Source organism: Macrobrachium rosenbergii, chromosome 22, assembly GCF_040412425.1.
Source record: "Macrobrachium rosenbergii isolate ZJJX-2024 chromosome 22, ASM4041242v1, whole genome shotgun sequence".
In the NCBI taxonomy this organism is placed as follows: domain Eukaryota; kingdom Metazoa; phylum Arthropoda; class Malacostraca; order Decapoda; family Palaemonidae; genus Macrobrachium; species Macrobrachium rosenbergii.
In genome coordinates this window covers 686,246-704,975 of record NC_089762.1, presented here as the reverse complement: position 1 = coordinate 704,975, position 18,730 = coordinate 686,246, and the positions used below count along the sequence as shown (strand labels likewise).

Genomic DNA, 18,730 nt, shown 5'->3' with positions numbered 1-18,730 from the left:
CACACACACACATATATATATATATATATATATATATATATATATATATATATATATATATATATATATATATATGTTCTTTGTTAGTATGTTATCTATACACTGGTGTCCGCACGACTTCAAACTTTTTGGGTTTCGTCAATGATTAAAAGTAGTTTTAATGATTTTGTAAACTTTTTTTTTCTGTCAAGTAAATGAAATGAACCTTGCAGATTCAAGTATTTTATTTCCGTTTCTCTCTATTCATCGTCTACGTGTCTTCTCTTTGTCCCCTTTACTTCTCTCGTACACCCCCCTTATCATTCTCTCTCTCTCTCTCTCTCTCTCTCTCTCTCTCTCTCTCTCTCTCTCTCTCTCTCTCTCTCTCTCAGACACACACACACACGCGTGTACAGTATGAGTCGAATAATGTTCATTTATGTGTAATTTTGTTAATGTGCAAATGTCTACATACTTACACTAAGAATACATTTATTGAAAATATGCACATTTGCAGTTATAACAGTGCTTTCAAAGAAAATCAGTTGTAAATATCAGAAGGGTCGTCTGCGTTCTCCTAAACTGGCCTGTTATTGATTATGACCAATTTTTTACTCTTTTACTATAAAATGTAAAGCAAAGTGTACAGATTTGAAAACGCTTATTATTATTATTATTATTATTATTATTATTATTATTATTATTATTATTATTATTATTATTATTATTATTATTTTGTTGAATATGATGGCAGCCTTGGTTGCCATCATATTCATCAAAACATGTTTGAAAGAGGGCCTATACCAAAGTATTATTATTGTATTATTATTATTATTATTATTATTATTATTATTATTATTAGTATTATTATTGTTGTTGTTGGCAGTTATAGTATAGTAAATAAATAATCATCATTATTATTATGAGCATTTATGGCCCTCAATATACCTACGGTTTATTTATAAACCAACTCGAGTATTTAGTAAAGGGGAGGTATTCAAATGGTCTCTCTTATGATGTTCTATTGGAGCGATGCAGAGGGACTTGCTGGGCGTGGCTGAGAGGAGGGGTTGTCATGGCAACTGTTGCCACAGCAACGCTGCCAACAGTAGGGAACGCGAACCACCTTGCAGAGACTCTCTCTCTCTCTCTCTCTCTCTCTCTCTCTCTCTCTCTCTCTCTCTCTCTCTCTCTCTATAGAAGGTTTGACGTCTCGCTGTCAGATAGTATCGGTTCGTAATGTATTTATTACAGCTGTTAATTTACGGTTTGTCTTGAAAAATTAATTTTAGTAAAATCAATAACATTTATAGCTCTTTTGACTGTTTTCCCTTTATTAGTGTGTCGACGTCTTTCTATTTGCCCTTTTGGCGGCGTTTGCCCGATTCAGTGTCTGTTCCTCCCACTATGTTATTTTGAAAAAGTCATATCCAAGGATGATGATGTGAAGTATGGACGGGTTCATAGAAAATGGATGCCTTAAAGAAGAAAACGTACCTCTTGCATTGTCGGGATAACTAGTGTAATCCTTCTCGTAGGTCAATCCTTCGAGCGTTTTAGCCAGTAGTGGTAGGTCAGTGATAGGAGTAAATGTCAGTGTAGGTAGATGAAAGGCAGAAGTGATGAACCCTTTTCCTTCAGAAATGCTTAAATATGTTACTTATTTGCATGATTTTTGGGGTCATTGTAGTATAAAATACTTGGTATGCTTCAAAAGACTGTTGAAATTGATTAGTAAATCCCCTTTATCCTCTTTATACTCTCTCTCTCTCTCTCTCTCTCTCTCTCTCTCTCTCTCTCTCTCTCTCTCTCTCTAATATATATATACAGTATATACATACATACGTATATGTATATATATATATATATATATATATATATATATATATATATATATATATATATATATATATTATACACTGCAGTATTTGTTTTTGCTAAAAAGAGAGACAAAATGGACGGTTTAAGATTCACAGCAGTAGTCTTTTAATTGAAACTGAACCTCGGGTTGCGGAAGTATTGAAATGGCAGGCACAGTACATTAGAAAAAAAATTATCATTTGTAACTGAAGTTTAAGAGTTAATAGAAATGCTGTTTGGCTTATTCGGACTTGGAAAAAGCTTATGTTTGGCTTTGTAGCCAAGTGATGCACGTGGGATTAGGCCTATGGTGTAGGACTCTAGAGCAGTGGTCTTAACCTTTTTCAATTTATGCACCCATTTCAAATCAGCAGTCAGTTCTCGCACCCACTGAATAGCTGAATAAGAAAAAAAAAACAGCTAAAATTGCACAGAGCACTGCTGTAGCAATAATAATAATAATAATAATAATAATAATTATATTATTAATTATTTATTTATTTTATTTTTATTTTTTGCAGAAAAAAATACGTATATAAATACGTATATAAAAATATATTTTGCTTTAATTATTCATAGGCATCTTCGCACCCCTTAGGAACCGTCTTGTAAGCACCCCTGGTTAGGAACCGCTGCCCTAGAGGGTTACGTGTTAAAAGCAACTGGGAGTTTTTGTAATGAAAGCGACGCATTTGTTCAGATAAACAGACGTGAGAGCGACGTGTCTGTCCGAGATCAGGATTGTTTTCTCAGCGGAAGTCCAAAATGAAATCATTGGTGATTAAAGTCAGGGCAAAATGGATGAGGTTTGTGGGATAAGAAAATAGTTGATGAGCAAAGTTTGGCCAGGCTTTGGCTTTCAGGCGGGACGATGTTAGTTGTTCAACGAAGAGAAGTTGCAGAGATTTATAAAATATATGTCCCCTATTTTTCTCCTGTGGTGATGTGTGATAAATGTATCACGTACAAATGTGATAATAATCATATATATATATATATATATATATATATATATATATATATATATATATATATATATATTGGAAAGAGATAATTAGTAAAAACCCGTCTTACTTCCCTGCTAAGAGACAGTATACGCGCTCACTGCGCACGCGCGCACACACACACACACACACCCACCCCTACTTAATTTAGCAGATTCAACACTGCCCAGAATTAGTAATACCAGTACCACTAAATGTGTTAAAATATAGGATAAAATACGAAGCATAAATTCACGTTGCATTTCATTTGCAACCTCTCTCTCTCTCTCTCTCTCTCTCTCTCTCTCTCTCTGTATGTGTGGACCTAACACTTATCTGAATAAGTGCCTCCACCTTACTGTGTGTGTGTGTGTGTGTGTGTGTGTGTGTGTGTGTGTGTGTGTGTGTGTGTCCCTGTCGTTTGGCACCCATTGTGACACGCGAAAGAGCGAAAGAACAGGATGTTCTTTCATGAGCGGCAATGACATCGTGCCCCTGTTTCTCATTGTCGCTTGTCTCTGTTCATAGTTGGCTTTTTATCTCTTTAGCTTCATAATGCTCGGTATTTTGTGCATACTTAATTTAGTACGCTTTGATTAAATCTCGACGAGTGTGTTAATGATCTGACTGCCTGCTTTTTTTGTGAGAACATAACGTAAAAGTACTTTTTTTCCGTAAGTTTATATGATTTTCTGTGATAACGTAATAATACGTTCTCCTGTTCCTTAAGTTTATATAATTTAAAAGGATCATTCATTCATAAAAAAATAGATTATTGTAGAAGAATGTATTATCATTCTGCGGATAATAGAATTTATTTCTTTGAGAACGTTATTTGGAACGTTTTCAAGTACTAGAGAATGGTAATCCTCATTTCATCGCCGGTGCTGCTAGAATGCATGTTGTTATCTCATCGTATTTTATTCCAAATAATCATTCAGTGTTTGCGCTCATACCTTGTTAAATCTCCACATAGCATGACAAGTGTCCCGGGAGGCGGTGATGAAATCTTGGCTGTTGCTTCCTGAGATCCCCCGCTCGCTCTCTCTCTCTCTCTCTCTCTCTCGATCATCATTCCCCATCGTGTAATTTCCTTATCGCAGTTGCCCTGGTATCCTGTTATCACCGTCAGTTTCCGTGTCTTATTCCCCTCATTGGCCTCAATGTATAATCACGGTCAGGACGATCAGGGCCACTTACGCCATTAAGCCTGGTGGTGCCTTGTGACACGCAGCCCTCCTCCACAGGGCGTGTGGTTGGAAGGAGACAGTCTTCACGTGGGAAACTTCTCGTCCATTTAAATTGTACTTGTGCACAACACACACACACACACGCAGATCATATATATATATATATATATATATATATATATATATATATATATATATATATATATATATATATATATATATATATATATATATATATATATATATTTCTGCCTGACATGAAGCTACGTTTTGTTTAAGGAAACTTTTGCATCTGGAATTGATCAGTAAATCAAAGCGAGGTTCTTAACTCAGTTAGTCTGTAACTTTCTCTCTTCCTCTTAAGAAGTAAAGATTGCTGGTAGCGGATGCGCCTTTTTCCCCTAGTTTTTTTTCTTTTTTTTTCTTTCTTGCTGCCATGTTGCTTACGATAATCAGGTTTAGTCAGACTGAACCGCTTTTATTATAATCATATTCGACATCAAACCTTCTTATTGTTGGTCAGTTTTTAGGAATCACGTTTCCCGAGAGAAAATGGAAGTTGGCGATTGTTATATTCTCCTTAATTATGGGAATCTTGACGTGTTAAGTGTAAAACTAATAACAGGAAACAAATAGAAAAGAGATGGGATCCAGTAATTGTTTCTGGGAAAGGTTTATCGGTGTTTTGTGCGAGTGGGCAGCAGATCCCAGAAACCCGTCTGTCATTCAACGTCTTTAAGAAGTTTATTACGTGGAAATTGCCATCGTTGGTAGAGTTAGCTGGGTGTGTTATCTCTCTCTCTCTCTCTCTCTCTCTCTCTCTCTCTCTCTCTCCGCAAAAAGTATCTCTTTACTCCTAATGTAGGTGGACTTTCATTCCTTTAGATTTGCTGTTGTTTATGTATATTTCCTTTTGATATTAATCCTATATCCGAGAACACCAAGGTCTTTCTTATTGATGTCTCCGGAAGTCCCGTTCCTTTGAAGTTCCGTACGGTTCATATGGATTCCATCCTCGTTATTCTTATCTTGGTATTTCATATGTAACTTCCTGATAAATGTCTTCCGTTGAATGGACGGCTTTTATCGAATGTGCAAAGCTGATGATGATGCATAGCTTTGATATAATCGTCTATGATGCTGTAGTACTGGAATAGCCATGCCGCAGACATGTACGATTTTATTTGTGATTGTGATGGAATTCCATAAAAGTTGATCTAGAATTTGCAGGGAAGACACACTATATGTTTTGTAAGAGCAAGAACTCTCGAGTATGTAAAATTTGTAGATTTAAGTTGCCTGATTCTCTCTCAGCCTTGAAAGAATTTTTGAATGAGGTTTCAGTGGGAAGGTATTTTTATTGAGTCGCTCCATACTTTGGGCTTATAATAACCAATTAGGCTAGGTGGGTTATTTGGCAGTTTTGGTTTTAAATTTGATTCGTATCAAATGACGATTGACGAAAAAAAAAATCATCAGTTGTCTTAATGTAAAGTGCTTAAAAGGTCTGTGTGTAATGTCAACAAGCTAATTTACTGCTGATTAGATTAAAATGTAGTTGAAATAAATATAATTTTTTTAGACAGCCATTAAGAAGGTATGGGATGCCCTAAGACTGAAAAATGATATACGCAAAACATCGTTGCAGTTTCGTTTTCCTTTTTCAAAGCGAGTTTCCAATGTCACATTCTTATTTTGACTTGTATTTCTTAGGCTTGTTATTCGAATTCCTCTAATCTCACAACAAAAGATTTTTGATCGGTTGTCAGTGAATCTGCGAAATAATATTCTTCTTTTCTCTAACTTTTGATCTGTTTATCTTTTTGCTGCCGAACCATTTTAAACAATTAAGTGTTTCATGCATTTGGTCGGGTGCTTATTATTCTCTTACTTTTTATTACGTTTCCATTCTTATGATATTGCAATTTGGAAGTTAATGAAATCGCCAAAAATTATTGTAAGCCCGCTTACGGGTATAGATATGGCATAGATGCACCTTTGGCTTCATTCGCCTTCAGGATATGGTAGAAAGCTCTACCGAAACGCCAGGGTGAACAAATAAACTTTGGACTACTGCTCTATGTTTTACCTGCTGCTAAAAAGAACCTCCTTCGGGAGATTAAGAAACTACAGTACAAACTAAATGGCGTCCAGACGGCCATACTATTCAGTGAAGACTTGAAGGTAAATAATCGTCTTGATTTTTCTGTTTCGAGCGAGAGACCAAGAACTGTATAGTAAACTTTGACTAACGACTTCTGTTTTTATCTTCCTGCAGAGGGTGGTGGAGGAAGCGAGTATCCTTACCTACGAGAAATGAAAGAGCGACTTCTCCTCTCGCGCGACCCGCCCTTGGCAAGCATGGACGAGTCGTCCCCGCACGATGCACACGACAACCAGATGCTGGAAGTACACCAGACGCCCGTCGGCACTGTCGTCAAGGTACGTATGGTGCCTCTTGCCCCGAGACTCTATATATAGTATGTATTTCCTTTCATCTCCTCCCGTTGGTTGAGGGCACTATTTTCAGATTGCAACTTGCATTGTAATACATTTTTATTTGTTTATATAATATTTGATTCTTTATCTTTTTTAATAAGTGAGATCTCTCCTTTTTGTATTCACCTTTACTTCCTCTTCTTCCTAATGAAGACCATATTCTATGGATGCTTGAATTTCAAGTCAGTGGCCCCTTTGGTGGGCTTGTTCTATTTGAATAGGGTTCATCTTCTGAATAATAATAATAATAATATTTTATGGGCCACCCCTCTCGCAATGCAAGTGTGGGTCTTGAAATTAAAGTAATCATTATTATAAGCTGTCTTGGAGGGAGCTTAGGGGAAAGATGGACTTCATATAAGCTATTTTAGTGGAGCCAGATTCCCGCTTTTCTGTACCGTCATTGATTGTACTTCCCTTGATGATAGTAATCCTTTTTGCGCATCATAACGTACTAATTTGGTATTACGTGGTTGCGGTGTCATAGCAGCTTATATTCGTAAATTCTTTAGCAAGTTAACATGTTTGTTTTTACCAGGAGATCTTTATAACCTTACACTGTTATATATGCGTATGCATTTGCACGTGAAAACAAATGATCTAATAGACTTTTTATCTAGTGTGTTTTTAAAGCCCTTAGGTCTGGTGACCTTGCCGACAACAAAAGGTTTCTCCTAAATGAAAGGCCCTGTTCATTGTGAATTAGACCTGGCGCCTTTCCTTTCTTTTCTTTTCTAATTCCACACCAGTACCCTGCTCTTATCCGACCCTCTTTATCCATTCACCTCCTTAGTATACGATTGTATAAGAAACCCTAAAGGATTCCTGTTCTTTTATCTTTTTCCCCCGAGCACCCCGTCTCACGAAAGCTCCCAGGTGTTGTTGCCGTAGCTTGGATGTCTGGAAAGGGGGTGGGGCTGGCGGGTGGGGGATTGGCTTGTAGTGTCTACCATCCTTGGTACAACAAAATTGTACGAGTATTTTGACGTCCGTGTAAATGGTTACGTAGAGATTCGACTTTCTGTAACGACACTGTTGTATATAGGTTACTAGCTGACGAACCGGGCGCTGCCCGGGAAAATTCTGAATGAGAGCCGAAACACTCTCTCTCTCTCTCTCTCTCTCTCTCTCTCTCTCTCTCTGTCTCAGCCTCTCTCACTCTCTCCCTTTCCTGTTAAGAAAGTTGCTTAAATTCTATTGCCCAGCATTTTTGACATTTTATATTTCACCCCTTCTCACCCTCCCATTCCTGTCGGGGCTGAACTTGGATTTAAAGGGCATCAGGAGTGTTACTATTCATCTCAGCAACCTCAAAAACTATGGATTAGACACTTAATAGCTGTCGTTTTCAGTAATTTTTACATGTCACCCCCTTCCCACCCCCACCCCCTTTGGTGCCAGTGATGTCTTACTCCCACAGTATTCTTTTCCAGATAGTAAGTCATATGTATACCGAAGTGAGGTGTGATAAATTCGTAGAGGTTGTATAGTTACTAAGTATACGGGCAGAGCCAGCCCGTTTCAGGGAAGCCCTTCTCACCCCCACCCCTGTTGGTGCCCTTTGGTGCTATTTGTCTTACCCCCACAGTATTCATTTCCAGATAGTAAGTCTTATGTATACCAAGTTTGGTTGAAAATATATATATATATATATATATATATATATATATATAATATATATATATATATATATATATATATATATATGATTAAGTAGGAGTGGGCGTGACTTTAGCTGGATACGCTCATGTTCCGGCACTTTATTTTTACTAGACGTCAGACTTGTTATTCTAGAGAGGAATTCTTTAGCTAGAAAATTGCTGTTATAAAACGTACCAAGTAGTACACAAGGTAGGAGAAATACTAGTCCGTGTTTCGTACATGATTCAAACGAGGGATGCAGTTCCATTTTTTGAGCATGACATGATTACATTTTCAGAATAGAAATTGACGTCCAGTGGTCATTATTTACATGTAGCTGATGTCATTGTCATTTCAGTACGGAAGGTGGTTATTTCATGTTTTGCTTCTAAACTGATTTATTCACATCTGATAACTTCTTCATATGACTCGTTTGCTGGTCATTAAGTAATGTATTTTATCCGCTTAACTGTAATGTTAATCTCATCATGTGTGAAAGTTAAACCACTTTACTGTGGAAAGTGTGTTAATTAATATATCAGTTTACGCGCGTGAAACATTTGCATTTTTAGATTTGTTTATGACGGTTTCGTCATGAATAAGTGGCTCTGAATATATTTGTACCACTTATTTCAAGTTGCGATCACTAACCTGGATGCTAGCCTCGCACGGGGCCCGATTTAATCCGTCAGAAATGGACGGTTGCGAATGGAATCATATATAGGTCTCGTCTTCCCTTGGGCGCAACGAGTTCCTTCAGGGCTAACAGTAATTCATGCGATGTTTTGATAACAGTTCTTCATCGGCAGCGTATTTCCCCTAACAAGTGACGAACAGTCGAGCAATCAGAGAATACGATAAACAAAATATTGTGGTGTTTTAAAATCACGGAATTTTCCTAATCAGTCTTTAGTAATCGGTCTGACTGCAACCCGCAGAGTTCAGGTGGTACATTCCTTTTAAGAGGTTTGTTATATTCAGCAAGTGGATTCATGTTATCTTTGTGCTTTATCTTTAGGACCAAATTTCAAGTTTTATGTTTTTTTTTTTTCCAGCAGAACTCTGAAGATATGTAGTAATGCTGAAAGTCTTATTTTTTTTTATAGAATTATAAACTTTGGTTAACCAGCCTCTATAATTGATCAGTTTAAGGAATAGGTAGAGTGTGTCCAAATCATGTACTGCACGTTGGTCAAGAGGAAGGGAAAATCATAGTAACAGGATTTAGAAATAAAATTTACTAAATGAGACACACACACGAAAAGCTGAAATAAACTTATTCAGTCTGAAAAGTGAGTGTAGTGACACCGCTGGCTGGAATCAAGAATTAGCATCCGACGGAATCAACTTCAAATTATTTCAAAACACTTCTAAATAAGAATCGTCCATTCCGAAGCTTTTGAACAATGTTTACAAATTGTTCCATCGCTATCATTATTATCATAATTAGCATCGTTTTACGTTACCACAGTAAATAACTAGTAGTAAAATATGTAAAACCTTCATGTTGCACACATGGACATAGAAAAAGTTAATATTAAAACTGACGAAGAGAAAATATTGAGGAATTTGGGAACGTACGGGGCTGAAGGTAAATTGTTGAAATGCATGAAATGTTTTTATGATTGAAGGAGCAGTTTCTTAGAAATATCAACGGGAGAGTGAACGGTTTGGTTTTAAAGTGAGTCTGAGACTGGGGGATCTGTTATTCTCCGTGACTGTTTAATATTTTTATGGAGTAAGTTCACGAGAAGTCAGAGAAAGAAAACTGAACATAGATGCAAAGTTGTAGAAAAGAGCCGTGAATGTGACTGTTTGCAGATGATACACTACTGGTTGGGGATAGTGAAGAGAACTGCTGAAACTAGAGGAGGAGATTGTTTGCAAGAGGAGAAAGTCTAGAGCAGATATGAGCAAGGGTAGAGTTATGAAGGTCAAGGGAGACTGAATTGTGGACCAGTAAATTTTCATAAGGAATGTGGAAAAATGGAAACGGTTGGTTTCTTTTGGTATTTAGAGGTAAATTTAAAGAATGATGACAGGATGAAAAGAAGTAAAAATTGCGCCGAAGTTTCTCCGGTGCAGTCTAGGTTTCTGTACAGCGTATACTGCTGTATGAAACTCACCCACGGCCCGGTGGTACTGTTAAAATATATATATATATATATATATATATATATATATATATATATATATATATATATATATATATATATATATATAATGTGTGTGTGTGTGTGTATATATATATATATATATATATATATATATATATATATATATATATAACGTGTGTGTTTGTGTGTGTATGTGTGACTATATAGATAAGACGTCCCATCGGAAATGGCGTTCCTGTAAGTTATCGTCGCCGAATCTCTACAGGAGAAAAAATGCCGAACTGGCGCTGGCTGTAAATTCGGTTCCTCTAACGCCCTCTTTTCTACCGGCCCATTGATGCCTTTGTTATCGCTCTTATTGATTCTCCCATTAGCGCCGTTTGATCAAAAGAGCCGAGGGTGGTGATACCAACCGCTGTTTCTATTCGCAGATCCCGCCCTCTTAATCATTATTCTCCGTGAGAGGATCCAAAATAAAAATAAAAAATTGCTTTTAATATTGTCTCATCTGTAAAGTCCTGCAAATTAAGGAAGCTGACAGCGTCCCTATAGTATAGTTTTTATTTTTTATCATGGTATAAGCCACTTAACCAATTACCCCACGACGGGTTTCTCTCTCTCTCTCTCTCTCTCTCTCTCTCTCTCTCTCTCTCTCTAAAAAGTAAGATAGAAAATGCAGAACAAAAGATTATACAATCAAAAGAAAATGAAAAAGGGAACCTAGAAGAAATGACACTACAAAATATCAAGCAAAACCCTAAAATTTTTTATTCATATGCAAAAAGATGAATAAAATAAGAGTAGAAATAGGCCCTCTAAGAATTGAAGGGGCGATTAACGAATGAAAAAAAGGAAATATGTAACATATTAGCAGAAAGATATAAGAGTGAATTTACACCTAGAATTGAAAATGAAGATAATGATACAGAAATAAGAGATGAAAATACTGAATACTTATCAGATATAGATATTACAGAAGCCGATATTGTGCAGGCTATTAATGAAATTAAAAATGGATCAGCAGGGACCAGATGGAGTACCTGTCATATTGTTAAAGAAAGTGGTTCATTCAATCGCAAAGCCGCTAGCAATATTATTAAGACAAAGTATAGATACAGGCAAGATTTATGATGAGCATAAATTAGCATATATTACTCCTACTTTCAAAAGTGGTTCAAGACTAGAGGCAAGTAATTATAGGCCTGTGAGTCTGACATCTCATATTATGAAAGTATATGAAAGGGTAATAAAAAAATATAAATGAAACATTTAATGAAAAATAGATTGTTCAATATAGGACAACATGGTTTTGTACCGGAAAAAGTACACAAACCCAACTGTTAGTCCACCATGAAAGCATATATAAAAATATGATAAATGAAAAGATACAGATGTGGTTTACCTAGACTTTGCAAAGCTTTTGACAAGGTAGATCATAATATATTAGCGAAAAATTAGAAAACATAACATTGTTGACAAAGTAGGAAGATGGATAAAAGAATTTTTGCAAAACAGAAAACAGATAGTGATTGCAAACGATGAGAAATCGGATGAAGCTACGGTAATATCCGGTGTACCACAGGGCACGGTGTTAGCTGCATTGCTGTTTGTGATTATGATTGCAGACATAGACAGTAATGTTAAGGACTCAGTAGTAAGAAGTTTCGCAGATGACACAAGAATAAGTAGAGAAATTGCTTGTGATGAAGATAGGAACTCGCTACAAAAAGACCTAAACAAAATATATAAATGGGCAGAGATAAATAGGATGGTATTTAACTCGGATAAATTTGAATCAATGAACTATGGTGATAAAGTAGGAATGCTATATGCATATAAAGGACCTAATAATGAGACAATCACAAACAAGGAAGCAGTTAAAGACCTTGGTGTGATGTTGAATAGGAATATGTTATGCAATGATCAAATAGCAATTCTATTGGCAAAATGCAAAGCAAAAAATGGGAATGTTGTTCCGGCACTTCAAAACAAGAAAAGCTGAACACATGATTATGCTTTATAAAACGTCTTAGTCCACTTGAATATTGCAATATAATATGGTACCCACACTACCAAAGGATATTGCACAAATAGAGAGTGTACAAAGGTCATTTACAGCTAGAATAGAAGTTAAGGACCTTGACTACTATTGACTACAATTCTTAAATTTATATAGTCTTGAAAGGAGAAGAGAACGCTACATGGTAATTCAAGCATGGAAACAGATAGAAGGAATTACCGAAAATATCATGGAACTAAAATTATCAAAAGAGCAAGCAGAGGTAGATTAATAGTGCCAAAAACTATACCAGGAAAATTAAGGAAAGCACACAGGACATTAATCCACCACGCACCAGCATCGATAATGCAGCGTCTATTCAATGCGCTACCAGCTCATCTGAGGAACATAACAGGAGTGAGCGTAGATGTGTTTAAGAATAAGCTCGACAAATATCTAAGATGCATCCCAGACCATCCAAGACTGGAAGATGCAAAATATACCGGAAGATGCGTTAGCAACTCTCTGGTAGAGACATCAAAGGCGCCTCACACTGAGGGACCTGGGGCAACCTCGAATTGTAAGGTCTGTAAGTGTAAGGTCTCTCTCTCTCTCTTCGCATTCTGTATGAATGACTTGAGAATTTGGAATAATTTTATATCTTATATAACCTACCGATTAATGGACAGTTCTCTCTCTCTCTCTCTCTCTCTCTCTCTCTCTCTCTCTCTCTCTCTCTCTCTCTCTCTCTCTTTGAACGACTGAATGTTGGAAGACATTTTGTATTTTATAGAACCTGCCGATTAATGGACAGTTTCTCTCTCTCTCTCTCTCTCTCTCTCTCTCTCTCTCTCTCTCTCTCTCTCTCTCTCTCTCTCTCCCCCGCATATGAATGACTTGAGAATTTGGAATAATTTTGTATCTTACAGAACCAACCGTACCGATTGGTGAACAGTTTAATGTTGAATGCAATGTTTTCATGAAACGATGCAGATATCAAAACGAGGTCTGTATCGGTAGATTACATCGTTGATTCGAGTAAGCAAAGCTGGAATTCTGTCCATCTTCCTTATCAGAAAAAAATGTGTTATTTACCCAAAGCTCTTAGATCAGCCTTATGTCTCAGTTCAGGTATGCGCAACACCTTTTCGTGGAGTCGAAAAAATAAGGCAAAAGCAGAGATATTTTACCAGGCCTATCTCTTTTTCTTATTTGCCGTCAGTGCACCTCATGCAGTGCACTGTAGGAATAACTTAAGGTTCTTCGCAGCGTCCCTCTGGCCCTTAGTTGCAACCACTTTCATTCCTCTTACTGTACCTCCGTGCATGTTCTCTTTCTTCCATCGTACCTTCCACCCTCTCCTGACAGTTGATTCAAAGTGAAACATCGAAGTTTTCCTCCTGTTACACTTTTAAAACCTTCTTAATGTCAGTTTCCGTTTCAGCGCTGAATGACCTCATAGGTCCCAGTGCTTGGCCTTTGGCCTAAATTCTATATTCTATTCTGTTCTATTATTTTTACAACTTCAAATCTTTGTATGGAATGAAAGAGGAGAGAGAGAGAGAAACTCACAAGGAAAATAAATAAAGAAAAGAGAGGCAGAGTATTACTTTTGGCGCCTCTTGCCAAAACGGGAATAAATCCGAAAAATTATCTCACACAGACGAAAACTTCTTTCTTTTCACTAGACGGGAGTGGGAGAGAAGGACAGAGGTAGAACAAGGAAAAATGGAAAAATTACTAGAATCTGAGACGGGATTAAGCCTCCATGCAGCGGGAGAGAAGCCAAAATCATGTCTTCCCCGAGTGATAATTTTTTTTTTTCAGGCACAGTTTTCCCAATTTTTTTCTAAGGATAAAATTAGTACAACACAGAACCCGAGGAAGTATCACCGTCAAGTATTATGTGGTAACGCAAGTATTTCAGCAGAATTAAAAGTACTGGAAAATTTAAATGAGGCTGAGTTGTAAATCTGCAACTATGCGAATCAGTTTTAGGTGATCGAGAAATGAATTTGACTGCGTTGAGCCATCATCCGGTTGAGAGAGAGAGAGAGAGAGAGAGAGAGAGAGAGAGAGAGAGAGAGAGAGAGAGAGAGAGAGACGCACACGAATTGATGCCATTTTCAAGGCAATTCCAACAGGAGTTGATAAATTTAGACGATTCCTTATGATACTCATCGCAGTGGGAGAATCTGTCAAGAGAACTCCATTCAGGCATACCAAGTAGGTATTCACCGCGCCAAAGACATTCGCTGTTTTTACCTCGCAACTTTTCTCGCGTGATTCTATCGCCAAGTTATCGCAAGGAACTCGGTTAAATCACAATTGATTATAATCGTATATTTTTCCAGACATTCGTCAACACTCGATTTTGTGCATCGCTCAATTCAATGTTTTATGTCGGAAATTAATTTTATGGTTACAGAGTCCACCTTGTTATGAAAATCCGGTGTAAAAATTTTTCTGAATTGGTGCTGGCGGGTCCCATGAAATTCGGTGGAAGATAAGATATTATCTCTTGTCGTAAGGACATCTGACCAAGGAGTTTCTTACATATGGTGCACACCTCCAAGCATCAAAGATGATTTCAGTTTGATGGCGCCTGGCTTCAGATTTGTCCAAGGCCTGTCGCAGCTCTTTTTCATCTTATTTATATGCTGACGTTACAAAAGCTAAGGTCGACAGTTGGTAGCTGCCAAGTGAATGACCGACGGAAATGGACTGCCTCTATATATATATATATATATATATATATATATATATATATATATATATATATATATATATATATATATATATAGAAAGAGAGAGAGAGAGGCAAAATAAAGAATGCAACAGAAGGTCTCGGAAAGATTTCCCTCATCAACGTGTATCAGAATAAGAAGGATTTGTCAGCGGGCGTTCATGGCGTCCTCGCAAAGAATGTGAAAAAGTCTACGTTAGATAGACAGGCCGCCATTTGCTCCAACGTTATTTGGAACGCAAACTATATCTCAGACATGGCCAAGAAACCACTGCAATTTTCCACCATGCGCGGGACTCAGGACATTGTATCGACTGGGACGACGCTTGTTTAAAAGCTGCTGTTTGTACACCAGAAAGATCGTGGAAGAAGCCGTTATCAAATAAAACAAACAAATGTGTCCGGAGGCCAGTGGAAAGGGGATTCAGCGAATGAGATTTTCTGCGAGCCGCCCTTAAGAGTGGAGGACATCCCAGGAGACCGCCTGATGGCCAGTTTTAATACGAGGCTTCCCGCTGGCCGCTTGCTATAATTAACCTTTTGCTACTCAGTGACACCCCGCACCCCGCCCGGACAAATTACTCCTTGTATTTACCCTAAGCTAATCCTTGTAATTGACTCCTCTCTAAATGTCCTTTTTGTATTTTGAAGCTTTGTGTATGTGTGTATGTTTGAAATGCATGTAGTTTTCCTTATCTTATACTTGTATATATTTGTGTACTCCTATTTGCTTGTAATGCATAGACCATCGAGACTAAAGTTTAAGCATAGGTTAAAGGATGTGTTTTTGAAAGCCATTTTTTGTGATTTATATTTAAAACGTACAGTATTACGACGTAGAGCATATTTGGGTACATTTTTAGTGTACGTGTAACAATGGCAAATTAAGAATTTTACGAAGGCCGAAGAAAGAGTAGGACCTTGGGACCTCACTCCGTAGGCATTAGCGTGAATAAACGGCAGATTTTTACACTCAAAATTATAAGAAGGTTTTAAATACAATTCAACAATGTCTGTAATGAATTAGCCCTTGTAGGATTACTTTTTGTTGTAATTTACTCAGGTTGCGTTCATGTTTCTTTTTCTTTCTCTGTCAATTTCAGTTCTAATTATTTTTAAAGGCATTTTTCGAGTTTCTGGGGTTTTTTTGCCTCTGGGTTAATGATGGAAATTACCGTGAACTCAGCCATTATATGAACTTTCAGGAGTAAAACGCGATGAGGAATTATTTGATATTTAGTTTAATGTTATATAAATGAATACATTGGTTTTGTGGAAGTAATGCCGAAAGCTTTACAACAGCAATAATAATAATAATAATAATAATAATAATAATAATAATGATGATAATAATATTAATATTAACAGGACTAATTGGAATGATAATCTTTCGGATTCTCCTTACTGGGTTCTCAATGATTTGTTGTCCAGATTACGGCATGATTTATATTCATAGTTTCGCAGGGAAATGTAGAGTCCCCGTGTGTATTCCTGTAACATACGGTTCCGTGTCTCCGCGTAGGAACTAAAAGTACCCATTACTATTCCAAGAGCGAGGTCCATTTCTCTCCGAAAGGAACCTTTGCATCATATTGGCAAAACAGATTTCTCTTTGTGCCTTGCATATGTCGCTTTTTCTTAGTTCCTTTATTATTATTATTATTATTATTATTATTATTATTATTATTATTATTATTATTATTATTATTATTATTATTATTATTATTATTATTGTAGACTATGTAGAACAGTCATGTTCTTATGGGATGAGGATAAAATAAGACCCTTTTTTGGGTGTGTGTGTAAAGCTTCGTGCCTTGTTAGAAATACACTTCAAGTCCTTAAGCATTACGATGACCACTGTCCTCAGCGCCATTGGGAATGGAACTAGATAAAAAATTCCACACAGATTATTTGTGTAAGGTTCCAGCTTGATCTTCTGGCTACATCAAATTGAGTTAATATTCCTGTGGAATAGACCTTAAAGGCTAATAACATCCAATTAATCTTTCATTGAATAAGATTTCCAAATTTATAGAAAGAAAAAAAATGAGAAAAATATATATAAATTTCAACAAGCATTGCAAGACAAAGAATTAAGGCAATGAAGAACTGTGTTTTGACAATAGTACAGCAGCCCCTCTTATACTTATGACCACCATCGGTACTGCTAGGAATGCTATTGCACAGTTTCACAGTAGAGGAATGGAATGGTAACGTTCTGGTAATGGCCACTTCTAGCGCTCTTGGCTGGAAGATTATGAGCCAGGCTGTCTGCTATATCCAGGCAGGCGAACAATTTTGGTATTCTTTAGACCTTGATTCCAGTAATGGTGTGTTTGGTGCGAACTTTGGTCATGGCTCTCGTCAGCTTTTGGCTACCTACCACCCCTTCGCTTTCATACTCTGAAGACTTCAGGCTCCTCTGTTCTGCAGATGAAGTCAGAAGCTAGAGAGTTTACCTGATTTGATCAGGCCGTCATGCCGTCACTTCCGAAATGTGGAATTCTCCGTTTTCTTCTGTACTTTTTTGTGTATACATGCCCATCTTGCTTTCTCTCCCAGGAAGGTAACTGCTGCCTCTACCTTTGTCATGACAGAATTTTTTTTTCCTCATAAACTATCAGGTAATTTTTCGTTTGTTTGAGCGAGTAAATTTGAAATTGGAGAATATCTTTATAATTCAGGGCAACTGGCAATTCGAAGGCTTTTAAAATCTGCTTTTATATCATTGATATTCCTGGATAACTAACGTAGTTACCAGAGGTTATTTTAATTTCCTAATGGCTGATTGCAGGTGATATTTTTAGACACGGACTCCTGTTGCTTCATAAGCTGTCGTGCGCATAGAGAAATGCAACAAACAAAATTCGTGTAGCAATATCAACAGGCTGACGTGAATTAGGTAAATGAAATTGGAACAGAATTCTTCAGAGAAGTCATCATTACTCACAGAATCGTTTGGGGTTTATCAGTATGAGATTTTTTCAACTTTCATCCATTTGTAGTTGATGAATTGATTTTCCAATTTTGTTAACTCTCTCTCTCTCTCTCTCTCTCTCTCTCTCTCTCTCTCTCTCTCTCTCTCTCTCTCTGTGTGTGTGTGTGTGTGTGTGTGTGTGTGTAGCATCACCTCCAATTACCAAGATCTCATGTCAAGATACATGACATGTTGAGGCAATATGCTTTAAGACGTCTTCTTCTTCTTCTTCTTCTTCTTCTTCTTCTTCTTCTTCTTTCTTCTTCTTCTTCTTCTTCTTCTTTCTTCCAAGACAAGACAAATTTCCTCATGGCGAAAATGCAGATTTATGTTGTGTCCATGTCTCTAAAGGAATATTTATGCAAGAGGAGGCTTTTCCTGTATAAAAAAAAACTCTGTAAATTCATCCGTAAGATGTGTATCGCTGGCCAGAGTCTTAATAAACTTTCGTCTCTCTAAAACTTGTGTCATAAAACGTGCTGGGCATAGCAAGCCAAAAATGATTAGAAATTCATGAACGTGTTGTTTGGATTTTCTAAAACATTTCATGGCAGAGAAAATAGCTTCCCCACCCCTTTCTTAAACAGTCGCATTTGCAATAGAAACTGTGACCCCAGTGACTGATTTTCTCTGCTTTTATCGAACTCAGTGACTAAAATATGTCTTTTTACAAGTTCATTTATTTTAATTTGTTCTTAGTAAGGACTCAAAAGCAGCTAAAATTCTGTTCTTGTGC

At 37.0% G+C, this 18,730-nt stretch overlaps 1 protein-coding gene across 16 annotated transcripts in view; it reads left to right on the top strand.

The window, feature by feature from the left end:
* Window positions 1-18,730, top strand: part of OtopLa (Otopetrin-like a) — a 491,407-nt gene that overhangs the window by 244,246 nt on the left and 228,431 nt on the right. For all 16 annotated transcript variants that reach the window (XM_067124085.1, XM_067124087.1, XM_067124076.1 and 13 more), the window contains exon 2: window positions 6,291-6,454. In XM_067124085.1, the coding sequence (XP_066980186.1) occupies window positions 6,291-6,454 (164 nt within the window). The remainder of the gene's footprint in view (window positions 1-6,290; window positions 6,455-18,730) is intronic.